Source organism: Jaculus jaculus, chromosome 13 (assembly GCF_020740685.1).
Source record: "Jaculus jaculus isolate mJacJac1 chromosome 13, mJacJac1.mat.Y.cur, whole genome shotgun sequence".
Taxonomy (NCBI): Eukaryota; Metazoa; Chordata; class Mammalia; order Rodentia; family Dipodidae; genus Jaculus; species Jaculus jaculus.
In genome coordinates, this window is record NC_059114.1 from 23,931,231 (window position 1) to 23,948,158 (window position 16,928).

General features: G+C 46.0%; 1 protein-coding gene across 3 annotated transcripts in view; it reads right to left on the reverse strand.

Annotated features, from left to right (window-relative positions):
* The window catches only part of Hectd4 (HECT domain E3 ubiquitin protein ligase 4), a 227,454-nt gene that overhangs the window by 12,846 nt on the left and 197,680 nt on the right, over nt 1-16,928 (reverse strand). For 2 of the 3 annotated variants that reach the window (XM_045132394.1, XM_045132392.1), the window contains exons 61-67: nt 14,085-15,391; nt 13,030-13,237; nt 8,994-9,217; nt 8,749-8,900; nt 3,953-4,059; nt 3,097-3,220; nt 155-345 (exon numbers count right to left, since the gene is read on the reverse strand). In XM_045132394.1, coding sequence (XP_044988329.1) covers nt 155-345; nt 3,097-3,220; nt 3,953-4,059; nt 8,749-8,900; nt 8,994-9,217; nt 13,030-13,237; nt 14,085-15,391 — 2,313 coding nt within the window. The remainder of the gene's footprint in view (nt 1-154; nt 346-3,096; nt 3,221-3,952; nt 4,060-8,748; nt 8,901-8,993; nt 9,218-13,029; nt 13,238-14,084; nt 15,392-16,928) is intronic. The other variant, XM_045132393.1, reaches the window with a different exon arrangement.

Genomic DNA, 16,928 nt, shown 5'->3' on the forward strand with positions numbered 1-16,928 from the left:
TTCTTTTATAAACTCCCATATCCTTACACACTGTAGCACAGTGGGGGTTCCGAAGGATTTCTGCAAATGATGTTGAAATGGCATCTTGCCCCTTTAAACTGGGACACATCCTTATTGGGCAGCAGGAAAGGGGTACCCAAAGGGGGCCACATACTTAAGAGACAGGCCACTCTGGGGTCAGTGGCATCTGCAGGGTCCAGATAGACCTCGTGGGGGTGGAGCCGTGCTGGCGTGATAGCAAGGTGGCGGCACAGTCGGTTGATGTACTGCACAAGCGCCACGTCCATCTCCAGGGTCCACTTCCTTGAAGCCTTCTGTGCATGTCGGACATCAATGCAGGCACACCTGAGGCAGGGAAAGGGGAGCAGGGCTAAGCTGGGCACTGTCTGCCAGGGTGACAGTTGGGTTCCCTCTCAGCCCTGCCCAACCCCTGTAACATGTTTGGAGGATGGCCTTCCCTTCCAAGTCTGGAACTCAGATTGTGCTTCATGGGGGAAAGCTCTTTCAAAGCAAAGAAGTGGTGTTCTGAGCAATGTGAGCACAAAGGAAACTTCTAGAAAGTCTTATAATATGAATTCATATGTGCTTCCCTCTGCATTAGGGTGGTAGAGAACTGTGAGGTACTCCACACTGAGATCACACACAACTACCTAGGATAAAAATAGATCTAGTTTCTGAGCTTTGGTTTACCTTTCCATAAAATGAGGTCAAAACGACACCCATACCTGCAATGTCATACGAATTTAAGGACAGGAAGCCTGTGAAAGCATTGCATGGTGTCCAGCTCAACTAGGAGTATGGTATCAGCTGCTGCTGCTACCAGTATAGTTCCCTTTGGCCCAGAAACCCCACTTCACCATTTCCATACAGAGATGTTGGCAGACAGATCAATGAATGCTTGCAAGGGAATCATTGCAAGGCTATTACTATAGTCATATCAGGTTCAATGCAAGTGCCTGTCACTGGGGGATTGCTGAGTAAATGGTACTCCAAGCCAGGTGTGGTGGCGCACACCTTTAATCCCAGCACTTGGGAGGCAGAGGTAGGAGGATCGCTGTGAGTTCAAGGCCACCCTGAGAATACACAGTGAATTCTAGGTCAGCCTGACCTAGAGTAAGACCATGCCTCAAAAATATATATGTATATATATGTATATATGTTTTTCAATATATATATATTAATATTATTAATATATAAATGACACTCCACCTGTCAGTGGACTCTGGCACTCATGAATATGACTACATAGGGCACCAACATGACACTAGTGGTGTGGAAAAATGAATGAAGTACATGAGTGGGCCTTTTGGATCCCTCTTTAGTAAGACTGAAAAATTTTACCTCCCCAAAATATTCCCAAGGAGAGAAAGAAATCACCAGTGAAGATACTCAACAGTGGACACTGCAAGTCTTAAATTTTGGCAGCCAGGCCAAATGAGCCAGCAGGTGCAGTAGTGGCACGTCTGTCATGTTGGAAACCAATTGCCTTCTCCAGAGGCCTGCTCCATGGGAGGGAATACATCCCTGACACTGAAAACTTGAAACAGGAGTAGTTATGAACTCTAGGGGTGTAACGTCTACTGCTGTCTGGCTAAATGTATATACTACGCTTATCAAACTGCCCAGTAAGTACTTCTCTTAATGTTCATACCCTTATATTAAGGCTACTCTCACTTTTGGTAGAGAATCTTCTCTTTTCAGATGGCAGTGACCTTGAGATGACTCAGAAGGTCCCATGGTGCTGGAAAGAAGTGACAGGAGTGCTCAGCACTGCAATATCTCTATCACACCTTCCAAGGCTCAGGGTCTATTGCAGAAGAGGTGGTGGGAAGAACGTAAGAGCCAAAGGAAGGGTAGGACTCCTTACAACATGCTCCCCCCAGACACAAAATGGCCTGGATATCCATGACCTCACAGTGCCTGACACTACCTACACAAGACCATCATAATGGGAGGAAAAGATCATGACATCAAAATAAAAGAGAGACTGATTGAGATGGGGAGGGGATATGATGGAGAATGTAGTTTCAAAGGGAAAAGTGGGGGGAGGGAGGGCATTACCATGGAATATTGTTTACAATCATGGAAGTTGTTAATAAAAATAAATAAATAATAAAAAAAGAAATTCAGAAAAAAAAAATGTTCCCAAGTATTATGTGCTGTTGCCTCTGGGCACAAAGTCACACAAAAGTCCCTTTTCATGTCCTAATACACCTTGTAAGCTTTGGAGTAGGCCTGCACATCATCTTTCCACAAACATAGCTACTAACTACCTGAGCAAGGCAGGGTGGCCTAGCAGCAGTGTGCAGGTGGGTCAGGCCCATGGCTTCTCCATGGGGTCAGGCTCCACACTGGCCAGCATGTCTCACTGGAGACAAGACTGGGACTTGTGTGGAGAGCCAGGACAGGTGACTTGTTCAGTTCTGCAAACACACTGCTTCCTTGGGAGTCATGTGTAGCTAGGAAGTAGCCCTGGAGAGCTAGTGATCAGGGTCTTGCTGGACCCTGCCTGGGAGGGAAGAGAGAGACTGCTTGAATCAAGTACCCCAGCTATGAGCTAAATGGTGGGCCTTCCAGATGCATTGGTTGAAGCCTTACCACCCCATCCCCAATGTGATTGTATTAGGAGAGATAATTAAGAAAGAACCTTAATAAGGTTAAATGAAGTCAAATGGGTGGGCCCAAATCAACAGACCTGGTGTTCTTATATAAGAACAAAAAGTAAGTTTTAGGTGACAAGCCCACAGACAGACTATGAGACACAGTGCTAGGGCATTGTTCATTCAAGTCAAGGACAGAGAGACTTCCAGTTTCCATAACTGGGAAAATAAATGTCTGCTGTTTAAGCTGTTGTGCGTGGTGTTCTGTTATGGCAGACTAAGCTGAAAGTCAAGATTTGGAGGAAAAGAACAGGGCTTGTTTTAAAATAGGTTAAAAAAATCACTTAACAATTTTGAAAACAGGAAACAGCTTAAAAGGACTATAAACAGGCCAGATGGAGCAAGTCCCCAACCCAGTCCATCTTCTGATGTATCTACAGTTGAGGAAATCAGTTTTTATACAAGGTATTAATGAACCGAAGGACAGTCCTCTTACCTCTCAAAATGAAGGTCATAACCACAGGATAAAATTGCCCTCCACACGCTACGGATGTCTTGCTTGGCTCGGTCGATAACGAATTTGTGAAATCCTTCCAAGGTCAAGTACTTTTCCTCAGGGACTAATAACAAAGAATGCTCAGAGTTGGATTTGGGAAGGCCTACACAGTGGGGCTTCCCCACCTCCTCTTATGCTTGGGGCCTCACCCACATGAATCTCTCTCCTGTCCCTCCAGGAGTTATTACGCCATCTTTCCCACCTGTCCACAGTGGGATGACATCACCACCCAGTCTCCCACCCACAGGCTGGCCACCAAACACCATAGCGTTTCCCGTCTCCCTTCTTTCTGCATGGCTAGCTTCGACTCAGCTTATGCTTTTAGGAGGCTGACGGTCTATAGCCCCTAAGCAGACCACTGGCTTCCATGCGTAAGGTGCAAGTAGATCTCTAAATCTTTATTTTTCAGTCATTACTATACATTCTCAACCTTATTTCTGTCTCCTTAAGATGATGGCTATGGAAGATAGCAGGAGTATTAATTTCCCAGCATCTTTAGAAATGCTCTCAGGAAGCAGAGGTAGGAGGATGGCCATGAGTTCAAGGGCACCCTGAGACTACATAGTGAATTCCAGGTCAGCCTGGGCTAGAGTGAGACCCTACCTTGAAAAACAAACAAACAAAATGTTAGAGAGAGAATGAGTGTGCTGGGGCCTCACGCCAATGCAAACGAACTCCAGATGCATGTGCCACTTTGTGCATCTAGCTTTACATGGGCCCTGGGGAACTGAACCTGGGTAGGCTTTGTAAGCAAGCGTCTTTAACCCCTAAGCAAACTTTCCAGCCCTTCATTTACCTTCTTGCTTTTTGGTGGGTGATTTCTCCGGGTCTTTTTCGTCTGGCTTGCTCTTTTCAGGTGACTTGGGCTTCACGGTTGCCTTCTTCTCACTTAGGGCAGTCCTGCTGTGGATCACAGCCTTGCAGTTAGAATCCCACATGTGCCCCCACTCCCAGAAGGAAATGCAGACACTCACATACAATATTAGTTCACAGCCCGTACCTCCCCAGGTATGGCTCATGGTTTGCCCAAGAACTGACCTAGCTCTGAGCAAGAAAAACTTCCAGAGCAAATTATAAGGACAAACCAATGGTTTAAGGTGTTTGGAATCTTCAAAATTCTTTCTACATACTTTAGCGTGGCACTGTCCAGTTAGAGTAGCCACTAGCCAGATATGTAAGGTTTAAAGTAACCAAATAAAATCCCCAACTCAGGTCCTGGCCATACTCACCACATCTCTAGTGATCCACAGAGCTGCAGCATAGCAGTGGCAAGAGAGGTCTGGGTACACTTCTACACAATGAACTAGTAAAAGGTACCGAGTCTTCCACAGACTCTCGCAAAGTGAGGCTTTCCCACCACAATGTGGATGGTGAGGACCTGAGTCATGAACCTGCATGTAGCCACAATCCTAGAGCTGGGGATCATGGTACACGCCTGCACTTACTGAGGCTGAGGCAGGAGGCTCTTAAGTTTGAGGCCAACTTGAGCTACACAGCAGGACCCCATTTATCTTGTCTTCTTTTATCCTTCTTTCCATCCTTCCTTTCTACTTTTCCCTTCACTCCTTCCCTCCCTTCTTTCTCTCTTTTGTTTGGGGGGGTGTTTGTGTTTTTTACTGGACACAGAGTTTCACTCTAGCCCAGGCTGATCTGAAACTCACTCTGTGGCCCAAGCTGGCCTTGACCTCACAGTGACCCTCCTGCACTAGCCTCCTGAATGCTGGCACTAAAGGTACATGTTACTATGCCTCTCTCTCTCCTCTCTCTTGTTCTTTTCATTTTATGTTAATATTTTATTTTTATTTATTTATTTGAAAGAGAAAGATAGACACACACACATATATAGAAAGAATGGGTGCGCCAGGGCCTGTAGTTCCTGCAAACTCCAGATGCACGCACCCTATCTGTCACTTTGAAATAAATAAATAAAAATAAACAAAAAAAAATTTTTTTTAAAAGGTGTGTGCCACTACATCCAGCTTAAAAAGAGAGAGAGACAGAGAGAGAGAAAGTTTGGGCAAAAAGTATCCTGTGCGGGTGGGTAATGCTGTGCCCAGAAGCCAGTGATCATTACTAGAAAAAATTCTGTGTCAGGGTGGGATACTTTCCAGTTAGTTGTTGATCAGGGAGGTCCTTGGTGCCCCAAAACTATAACAGGCTATTGCCAAGACTCTTGGTTGCCCACTAGATCTAAAGGGTAAGAACCTATTGCTAAAGACTCCATATGTCTGGGCTGTAGGTCACTGAGAAATCAAGCTGGAACTAAGTTGGAAGCCTTCTGCCCGTTGACAAGCAGTCAGGATGCTGGAAGGGACTATGCAGCCTGTCAGGGAAGAAAAGTCATCAATGGTCTTAACCAGCAGTGGACCGTGAAAACTTTATAGCTAGACAGGTAGAACAACTGGGACAATGGTGGCATGTCTGTTATGGGTGAAACCAACTGCTCTCAGATTAGACTTGAGGCCTTCCATGGGAGGGAATTACTGCCTGGTACTGAAAACCTAATCAAAAGCCTATGGCCTAAGAGGGCATAAGCCCTAGAGGGGAAACTACTACTGATGTCTGGCTAAATGAATATATTATGCCCACTAAACTGCCCTCTAATTACTTATGTTTATGCCCATGTAGTAATGTTACTCTCACTTTTTATTAGAGAAGCTTCTTTTTTCAGATGGCAGTGACCACTGGGATGACTCAAAACTCACCATAGGCTGGGCGTGGTGGCACATGATTTTAATCCCAGCACTCAGGTGGCAGAGGTAGGGGGATCACCTCATCATGAGCTCAAGGCCACCCTGAGACTACATAGTGAAATCCAGGTCAGCCTGAGATAGAGTGAGACCTTATCTCAAACAAACAAACAAACCCAACCCATAGTGCTGAGAAGTGACAGTAGAGTGTCAGCACTAAGTGAGACATCTTTATAATACACACCAAGGCTCAGGAACCATTGTAGAAGAGGTGACAGAAAGAATGTAAGAGCCAAAGCAAGGAGAGAACTGCTTACAGAACTGTCATCCAGACACTAAGTGGCCATGATATTTATGACCTCTCAGCGGCTGATACTACCTACACAAGAACTGCATAATAGGAGGAATGATGACATCAAAACAGAAGAGAGACTAATTGGAAAGAAGAAGGGATTCAGTGGAGTGGGGATTTGGGTGGGGGAAAGGGAGAGGTGGTAGGAGGGGATTATGATCATGGTATATTCTTCTACATTTATGGAAGCTGTTGATAAAAAGTTTAAGAAGAGCCTGGCATGGTGATGCATGCCTTTAACCCCAGCACTTCAGAGGCAGAGGTAGGAAGATCACCATGAGTTCGAGGTGACCATGAGACTACATAGTGAATTCCAGGTCAGCCTGTGCTAGAGTGAGACCCTCTCTCAAAAAGCCAAAACAAACAAAAAAGTTTAAAAAAAATATTCTACTATGAGAATTTTCTCTATTCAAATTTGGATTATGTAGCAACCAATAAATAAAGGATGGGGAAGGTACTTTTTAAAAAAATGTTTTTGCTTATTTTTATTTATTTGAGAGTGACAGACAAGAGAAGAGGGGGAGAGAGAAAGAGAGAGAGAGGGAGAGAGAATAGGTGCGCCAGGGCCTCCAGCCACTGCGAACGAACTCCAGACACGTGCGCCCCCTTGTGCATCTGGCTAATGTGGGTCCTGGGGAATTGAGCCCCGAACTGGGGTCCTTAGGCTTCACAGGCAAGCACTTAACCACTAAGCCACCTCTCCAGCCCGGGGAAGGTCCTTTTTGTACTGATCTGGTATGATCTCCAAGATTGCCAAACTGGAGTAGCATGTGTAGACATTACAGATACATTCACTTGTATATCTACAGACAGTGCTGGAAGGCCCCAGGCAACTCAGCAGTCTCAGAGAGCAGCTCTTCATGGTACAGATGGACTTCATGTGCTTTTTCTTCCTTTTGTTGTGCTGGGGGTGGAACTTGGGACCTTACAAATGGTAGGTAAGTGCTCTATCACACTGTAGTCCTCATTTCACCTTGTAGTTTGTAACAGTTGCCCAGACTAGTCTTAAATTCACTCTGTAGCTCAAGCAGTCTTTGAGTCTCAAGCCTTTTTTTTTGTTTTTTTGAGGTAGGGTCTCACTCTAGCTCAGGCTGACCGGGAATTCATTATGGAGTCTCAGGCTGGCCTCCATCTCACGACGATCCTCCTACTTCTGCCTCCTGAGTGCTGGGATTAAAGGTGTGTGCCACTATGCCCGGCTTCCTCTTTTTTTTTTTTTTTTTTAAATATTTTACTTTATTTATTTATTTTGAAAGAGAGAGAGAGAGAAAGAGGCAAGTAGAAACAGAGAATGGGCACACCAGGGCCTCTAGCCACTTGTGTGCCACCTTGTGCATCTGGCTAACGTGGGTCTTGGGGAATGAAACCTGGGTTCTTTGGCTTTGCAGGCAGACACCTTAACCACTAAGCCATCTCTCCAGCTCCTCAAGCCTCTGAATAAACTGCATATATATATATTTTTTAATTAATTAATTAATTAATTTGAGAGAGACAGACACAGAGAGAAAGACAGGTAGAGGGGGAGAGAGAGAATGGGCGCGCCAGGGCTTCCAGCCACTGCAAATGAACTCCAGATGCATGCGCCCCCTTGTGCATCTGGCTAACGTGGGACCTGGGGAACCGAGCCTCGAACTGGGGTCCTTAGGCTTCATAGGCAAGCGCTTAACCGCTAAGCCATCTCTCCAGCCCTTGTTTTTGTTTTTTTGAAGCAGGGTCTCACTCTAGCCCAGGTTGACCTGGAACTCCTTCTGTAGCCCAAGACTGGCCTCAAACTAACAGTAGTCTTCCTACCACAGCCTCCAGAATGCTAGGATTGAAAGTGTGTGCCACCATGCCTGGCCAAAAACTTTTATTTTTTCCCAATCAGTGTGAGACATTCACTGTAGCTCAGGCTGACCAGGAACTCATTCTGTAGTCCTAGGCTGGCCTTAAACTCACTGTGATTTTCCTCCCTCAGCATCCCAAGTATTGGGACCAAAGATGTGTGCACCACTCCTGGCTCATACACTTTCAAATTCTGTTTCACTTAAGAAAATAACACATGTGCATAAATACATACATAAAATATTATGTACTTATATGTCAGAAATATCCTAATGTGTGAGACAGTATTTTATTTTATTTTTTTGGGTGCTGGGGGTAGATCCCAAGACCTTGCACATGCTAAGTGTATGCTCTATTAATGAACTACATCCCTAGTTAAATTAATCTTTTCCTATATACGTATGTGCATTTTCTAATCTTTGTATATAACTTGAGGGCATGGTGTGATTTATATATATACACACATGTGTGATGTTTTCTTAGTGCAGACTGGTCTGCTTTCTGGCCTGCATGGCTCAGGTTTACGCTCACTACGCGTGCAGGTAAGGTGAAGCATCAACTTGTAGTGCGTGAAGCAGAGGACTGAAAGGACCCTGGTAGCCGAGCAGAAGACAGCCAGGTCGCCTGGTTGCCCCAGGAGTGCCCATCTGTCACACATGTGCTGTGAGGCCACCTCACATCCACCCACCAGGGGAGCCACGTTCCCGAGCCCTTCGGGGCCTGCACCTGACGCTGTTGAGCACGCTCTTGTCCTTGGCAGGCGGCTTGGAGATGGGCCGCTTGGTGCTCACCACCTTCACAGGGTGCTGCTCTTTCCCGGCTTTGCTGTACTTGCTCTTGTCCAACTTGGGCTTCGGCACGCCATACTTCCTCAGGATCTGTGAAGCACGGAAGCAGTGAGGCGGGTTTCTCTAGCCAGCCTGAAGGGCACCTGGGGCCCAACACAGGCATGGTGGGAGCAGTGCAGTTACCTGTGTGAGCTGGTCCTCCAGCACTTTCTTGGGAGGACGGACATTGGTGAAGAAGAGGTGCAGGAGGTTGCCTGGGGTCTGGGAGTTGATCTGCTCTTTGCTGAGGTATATGTCAGAGACCCTGATGGGCTTTGCTGGGGTCAGGCTCAGTGTCTGCTCTGAATGGGCACAACTCTTAAAGATTTCTGTCAGGACCTCTCTGGCTCCTGGTACCAGCTTCTCTCCTGTTACAGGGAAAGAGGAAGGCAAAATGGTTCTTCCATGAACATACCATGCCAGAATACATCTTGCACACATCTTGTTTACTTTCTAGCAAGCGTGCCTCCCCCCCCCCTTTTTGATAGGACCACATGTAGCTTAGGCTGGCCTTGAACTTGATACATAGCCAGCAATGACCTATAACTCCTGATCCTCCTACTTCTACCTTCTGAGTGCTGGGTTACATGCATGCTTCCCCACACCTGGCCAGCAACTCCCATTTCTGCTGAACGCCACAGTCCAGGTCTGTGTTCCTGGCATTGGCTTTAGTTGTATGTTCAGCCTTCCTTTCTGTGGTCAGGTACTGCAGCCCTGGGATGACATTTCCTAGGCCAGGCTGTGTCCTCTACACCTGTCCTTGCGACTAACTGCTTGGAAATGGTAGGCCTTAGCTCTTACTCTGGACTCTTAAGTGTGCACAAGAAGTAAACTTACCCTGAGGATGGGCCTCTGTACTCTTGGGCCTACCTGTCACAGTAATTCAGCCTATCTTAGTTCATAGTCTTTTTGTTTGTTTGTTTGTTTTTCAAGGTAGGGTCTCACTGTAGTCCAGGCTGCCCTGGAATTAACTATGTAGTCTCAGGGTGGCCTTGAACTCATGGCAATCCTTCTACCTCTGCCTCCTAAGTGCGGGGATTAAAGGCGTGCGCCACTACACCCAGCTCAACCTATCTTTAAGTAGTATGAACGGACAGATAGACCACAGGAACAGACAGACCCCAGCCTCCAAAATATGATTTATCTTAATGACTGCTTTAGAGCCCCACTGCCTTACTTACTTCTCCCATCTTAGCTCTTATGACTGGGGATAACAATGTGAACTAACAAACCTCTACTTAATGTTGTATTTCCATTTTTTGTTTGTTTGTTTTTCGAGGTAGGGTCTCACTCTAGCCCAGGTTGACCTGGAATTCACTATGTAGTCTCAGGATGGCCTCGAACTCAGGGTGATCTTCCTACCTCTGCCTCCCGAGTGCTGGAATTAAGGGCGTGCACCACCACACCCGGCTGTATTTCCTTTCTAATTTATTTGCAAGCAGAGAGAAGAGAAAAAGGGAGAGGGAAAGGGAGAAGGAGAGAGAGAGGGGAAAAAAAGAGAGAGAGAATGAATGGATCTCTTGCCACTGCAAATGCATGTGCCACTTTGTGCGCCTGGCTTTATGTGCATATGGAGAATGAACCCAGGCCATAGGCTTTGCAAGCACTTGTCTGTAACCACTGAGCCATTTCTCCAGCCCTTGATGTTGTATTTTTGTACCAGGAAAACATGAAACAACCTTATTATGAACTTTCAAGCAATGTTAAAGATCTGGAGAGCAGACATGCTTTAAACATTTTGAAAAAGACTGATGAAAAGCAAAATCATCACACAATTACAGACAGAAAAACTCTGGCTGCTTCAGCGAAGCTGGGGTGAGTGCTTGGTCTCTGACAGGAGCCTGCTGGCTAGAATCAGCTCTGTGGGGATATTAAAACTTTGGCCGCTCTGATTTTTGACAAAAATATTCATTGAAGAAAATGACAGCCTCTTTAACAAATGGTGTTGGGAAAACTGGGTATCTACATTTAGAAGGAAGACAATAGATCCTTATCTCTCTCTGTGCATAAGAATTGGCTAAAATGGATCAAGGACCTTACCATCCAACATGAAACTTTGAGACTGCTAGAGGAAAAAGTAGGGGAAACATTTGAACGTATTGGCATAGGCAACAACTTTTTGAATATAGCCCTAGTTGCTCAAGAAGTAAAACTCCAGGCTGGAGAGATGGCTTAGTGGTTAAGGCACTTGTCTGTGAAGCATAAGGACCCAGGTTTGATTCTCTGGAACTCACGTAAGCCAAATGCACAAGGTGGTGCATGCGTCTGGAGTTCATTTGCAGTAGCTGGAGGCTCTGGTGCACCTATTCTGTCTTTCTTCTCTCTCTGCCTCTTTCTCTCTCCCCCTCCTCACTCAAGTAAATGAATAAGTAAATAAATAAATAAATAAAATATTTATAAAATAACTAAAACCACTAATCAACCACTGGGACCTCATTAAAAAATTAAAAAGCTTTTGTATAGGAAAGGACATTGTGAATAGAGCAAAGAGGCAATTTTCAGAATGGGAGAAAATCTTTGCCAGCTATACATCTGACAGAAGATTAATATCTAGGATATACAAAGAACTCAAAAAACATAATGATAAGAAATCAAACAACCTAATCAAAAAATGGGATACAGGCTGAAGAGATGGCTTAGCAGTTAAGGTGCTTGCCTGTGAATCCTAAGGACCCAGGCTCAACTCCCCAGAACCCTTGTAACCAGATGCACATGGTGGTGCAGGCATCTGAAGTTTGTTTGCACTGGCTAGAAGCCCTGGCATACTCATTCTCTCCCCCCTCACTCCCTCTCTCTAATAATAAATAAAAAATAAAAAATTAGGGCTAGAGAGATGGTTTAATGGTTAAGGCATTTGCCTGCAAAGCCAAAGGACCCAGTTTCGATTCCCCAGGACTCACGTAAGCCAGATGCACAGGGTGGCACAAGCATCTGGAGTTCATTTGCAGTGGTTTAAGGCCCTGGCATGCTCATTCTCTCTCTCAGATTAATAAGTAAAACTAAAATAAAATCTTAAAAAGGAAAAAAGGGGGGGGCTATAGTCGGGTATGGTGGTACATGCCTTTAATCCCAGCACCCAGGAGGCAGAGGTAGGAGGATCATTGAGTTTGAGACCAGTCTAAAACTATATAGTGAATTCCAGGCTAGCCTGAGCTACAGTGAGACCCTACTTGAAAAAAAGAGTGCTGGAGAGATGGCTTAGAGGTTGAGACGCTTGCCTGCAAAGCATAAGGACTCAGGTTTGACTCCGTACTTACTTAAGTCAGATACACATAGTGGGACATGTCTGGAGTATGTCTGCAGTGGCTAGAGGCTCTGGCATGCCTATTCTCTTTAAGTAATAAAATATTTTTCTAAAAAATGGGTTATAGAACTGAAAATAGAATTGTCAAAAGAAGAAATATAAGCCAGGCATGGTGGCACACGCCTTTAATCCCAGCACTTGGGAGGCGGAGGTAGGAGGATCGCCATGAGTTCGAGGCCACGCTTGAGACTACATACTGAATTCCAGATCAGCCTGGACCAGAATGAGACCCTACCTCGAAAAAAAAAAAAACTTAGAAAAAAAGAAGAAATATAAAAGGCCAAAAAGCATCTAAAAACATATTCTACCTCCTTAGCCATCAGGGAAATGCAAGTTAAAACTACTTTTAGATTCCATCTCACTCCTGTTCATCAAGAAAACAAAACAAAAAAAAAAAAAAAAAAAGAAAAGAAAAGAAAAGAAATGACAATAAATGCTAGTGAGGATGTGGAAAAAGAGGAACCCTTCTGCATCACTGGTGGGAATGTAAACTGGTACAGCAACTACAGAAATTGCTGTGGAGATTCCAAGGCAGCTAAAAATAGATTTACCATATGACCCAGCTATACCACTCCTTGGCATATACTCTAAGGACCCTTAGAGATACTTGATAATTCACAATATCTAGGAAATGGTACCAGCCTAGATGTCCTTTACTGATGAAGATGTGGTACATTTACACAACGGAGTTTTAAAAAATTATTTCATTTATTTGAAAGACAGAGAGAGAGATAAAAAGAGAATGGGAGCATCAGGGCCTCTAGCCACTATAAACAAACTCCAGACAGAGTGCCACTTTGTGCATCTGGTTTTACATGGGTACTGGAGAATCAAACAAACAAGATAACCCAAACAAACACAAAACTCACAGCCTACCTTTAATGGACTTGTCATTAAAGTAATCTTCTAGCCCTGGACTCCCTTGAGTGTCAAACAGACTCTGATTTACCACAGACACGGTCAGAATCTCCTCTGTTGACATTTCCATCAACTCATCTTCACCATCCAGACTTGATAAACCAATCAAATCATTGTTGTTGAATAAACTTGCACGAATTTTCTCAATTTTGGCTCGGGATCTTATCTATATGAACAAAGAGAAGAATCAAGATTTGAATGCAGTGAGCAGTCACTCAACACCCACAGTCTTGTCCTTCCCACCTCTTCCTGGAGCATGTTCCTTATTTGAAGGCTGTGGGCCCCGCTGAGTTTCCTGAGAATATCCTGAAGGCCAACAATTCAACTGGGAATCTCCGTAGCTGAAAGCCTGTCCAAGCCTGTGGCTTCAGTCTGGTGTACAAATTGCTAAGCTCACATGGGCTGGGGAGTCTCAGGATGGCAGCTTGGCTGAGAGAGCACTGTGACACAAGTTCTTCACCTGGGGCGTTATGTAGCTAATGCGGGGGAGGGCGTTCACTCCTACCACATGTGGTATTGGGAAGTGAGCCCAGAGCCGTGTGTATACACTCTCCCCCTGAGCTCCACTTCCAGCCCTGGTTTTTACTTTTGAGTTGAACTCCTGCTGTGCAAAACTTGGGCAATGATTAGATTCAGGATTTTTAAACAAAGTGGCCCAAGAAACACATGGCACCTAAGTGGTGATCGTGTGGCCACGTGCATATCAAGTGTTTTTAGCAGGCCTGGGGCAGAGTGTACGATTCTCACACTGCTCAGCCCAGACTCCTGCTAATGCACCATCTCTCAACACATATTCCAGGGTCCTCGGAGAATGCACCTGTGGTCACTCAGCGCTGGCTCCGCTCTCAGCAACCAACTGCTCCTGTCTTTCCTGGTGATGCGACTTCAAGGAAACCATGCTGCTTTCAAGAACTGCCTGGGAACCCTCTTTTGTCTATTAGCTAACCCTTCAGAAGTAATATGCCATTTATAGGGTTTGGGGGAGTCATGCTGACTGGGCTGAGAGCTATTACCTCCACCACTGCAAAGCCTTTGATGGGGCGTGCTGTGAGGGGCTGCGTGTCCAGGGACGTGACTGTATACATGGAGCCCACTTCTGACACAGAAGCTGTCTCTGCATTATCCAGGGGTTCCCCCAGGCTGCCCAGGCTGCCCAGGCTACCAGTGCTGCACAAGGAAATGTCCAGGCTCTCCTGGCTGGACACCACATGGGGCTCTAGCAGTCCAGGAGGGACAGGCAGTTCTAGGCCTGAGGGCACAGGGTCCACGGAGAGGTCGCTGACAGTCTGTGAGACGCCCTGGGAACTGCAGACTGAGGCCTGGCTGGTGGAAGCTGAGGCGCTGATGCTCATGGCAGGAGCCAGGCTGCTAGACGTGCTCCCCTCCAAGCTATCCACGCTAGGGAAGCCCGGTATCTTCTCTGGCTCGGCCTTGCCATCGCCACCCTCAGCCTTGTCTTTTGGCTTCTTGGGGTCTTCCTCCTGTAGTGGGATATAGATCTCATCTTTGAAGACCCCACCATGGGCATTGCAGGCCTTGCGGATAGCACCTCTGACAATGGCCTCATCCAGGTGGGTAGGGATGCCTGAGATCACTAGCAGTCGGCTATGGGCAGTGGGACCCACCAGGGCCTGACAGGCATCAGCAATGGCATCACTGGTTACACCGACACCCTGTGGATCCTTCCTGGTGAGGTGCCGGAGAATGATGAGCAGTGTAAGGGCGCGATGGAACCATAGCATGTCCTCGGGCTTGCTGCCCCCAATGCTGAGGACAGTGGAGTCTGAGTCCACGGCGCGGGAGGACTGGCGTTTACCGGAGGAGGACGCCTTTTCCCGCTTCATCTTGACCTTCTTCCTTTTGGACAGGAGGCTGGGGCTCTGTGGTGTCTGTCCTGGGGAGGATGAGGATGATGAGGATGAGTCACTGAGGTTTGGGGCAGTTGTTGAGGTCACCCCACTGGCTGTGACACTCATATTGGTAGGCAGGGTCACTTCGGCAACTGCCAAGCATCCTTCCATAAGTGCGTGGAAGTAGGTGGAAAACCTGCCCTGGTCTCCCACAGCTGCTGTCCCAGGGGCCCCGCAGGTGCTGCCTGAGACCCAACCCTGGGTTTCCTCATCATACAGCTTGTGCAGCTCCGACTGCAAGGCCATCAGCATGGCCAGGCAGGGGTTGAGCTGGAGGGCAATGGAGGAGGTGAGGCCGGCTGGGTGCTTTCGCTGCTCCAGGGTATGCACTGTACGCAGGAGTTCAGCCAGGAGATGGAAGACCAGCTCCTTCACACAGGCCGCCATGTCCGTGGTCCATAGGAAGTTTCCTGAGGCAGACAGAAAATAATTACATCAATCACTGAAGTAGCACTAATCACCTGCCAGGCATGATTTGACAGACTTACCAGATGCAGCCTCATAGCAACTCTGTGGGCAGGCAAGCCCTCCAGCTTACAGATGAACCAGGCTCAGAGTGGCAGGCTGGCCATGGTCCTTACCCTCATGGCCTGTGCCAGTGTGCCTGCCTGCTTCTGGAGCCCACACAAACATCACTGATGCGTCTGAGGGTCTGCAGTGTTGATGAGAAGTTACTAGAACATTGCTGCCCAAGGCACAGGATGCCTAGCACAAACCAGTCCTGCTCTAACGGACATTGAAAAATGATTCCTTTTAAAACTGCTCTCATCCTGACCTAGTCAACAAGAAAGGCTTACTTTAGAATGGGATGCAGCTCAGTGCGTACAGCTTACCCAGCATGTACCACTAAGGGGAAGAAAGGAAAGGAAAAGAAGGAAGGAGAGGAGAGAGGGAGGGTTAGAGACAAGATGGACCTACTGTTGGTTGATACATTTATTCTTACTACAGTAGGTCAAAAACTCAGCTTTGGACAAATAATATTTAGCTAAAATTTTATATTATCTACTTTTTTGTATTTATCTTATGTACTAGTTTTGGCAATAGATATTAAATTTTAATTTACAGTAATAAAAATATACAACTTTTTTCTTTAAAAATATTTAATTAATTAATTTATTTAATACAGAGAAAGAGAGCTGGAGAGATAGCTTAGCAGCTAAGGCTCTTGCTTCCAAAGCCTAAGGATCTAGGTTTGATTCCCCAGTACCCATGTAAACCACATGCACAAGGCGATGCATGTGTCTGGAGTTTATTTGCAGTGGCTGGAGGCTCTGGTATGCCTATTCTCTCTCTCTCTCACACACACATACAAAACAAATAAATAAAATATTAAAAAGAAAGAAAGAAAGAGAAAGAGAGGCGGATACAGGGAGTATGAGGTGCCAAGGCCTTTAGCCACTACAAACAAGCTAAATGCATGTGCTGCCTTGTGCATCTGGCTTATGTGGGTCCAGGGGAATCAAACTGTGGTCCTTTGACTTTGCAGGCAATTGCCTTAACCACTAAGCCATTTCTCCAGCCCCTTTTTCTTAAAAATTATTTTTATTTATTTGAGAGAGAGAGAGAAAGAGAGAGAGAGGCAGATAGATATAGAAAGAATGACAGAATCAGCCCCCAAAATTAATATGTGTATTATATATAATATAATATTTATATTATTTACTTGATAGAGAGAAAGAGGCAGATATATATATAGAGAATGGGTGTACCAGGGCTTCCAGCCATTACAAACTCTGAACACATGTGCCACCTTGTACATCTGGCTTTTTCCTTCAGTATCCCTTTTATGTTGCCTGGAACTGGGTGGAAATAGCGAAAACTCATGCACATGAGGAGACATGAGGGACAGTGAAGGTTGCAGGCTCATGTCCTGTGGAGCCCAAAGCCAGTTCCTTCCAGATAAGGCCTGTCCATTGTAGAGGTCTTGGCTGGGATGCCTCCAGAGCA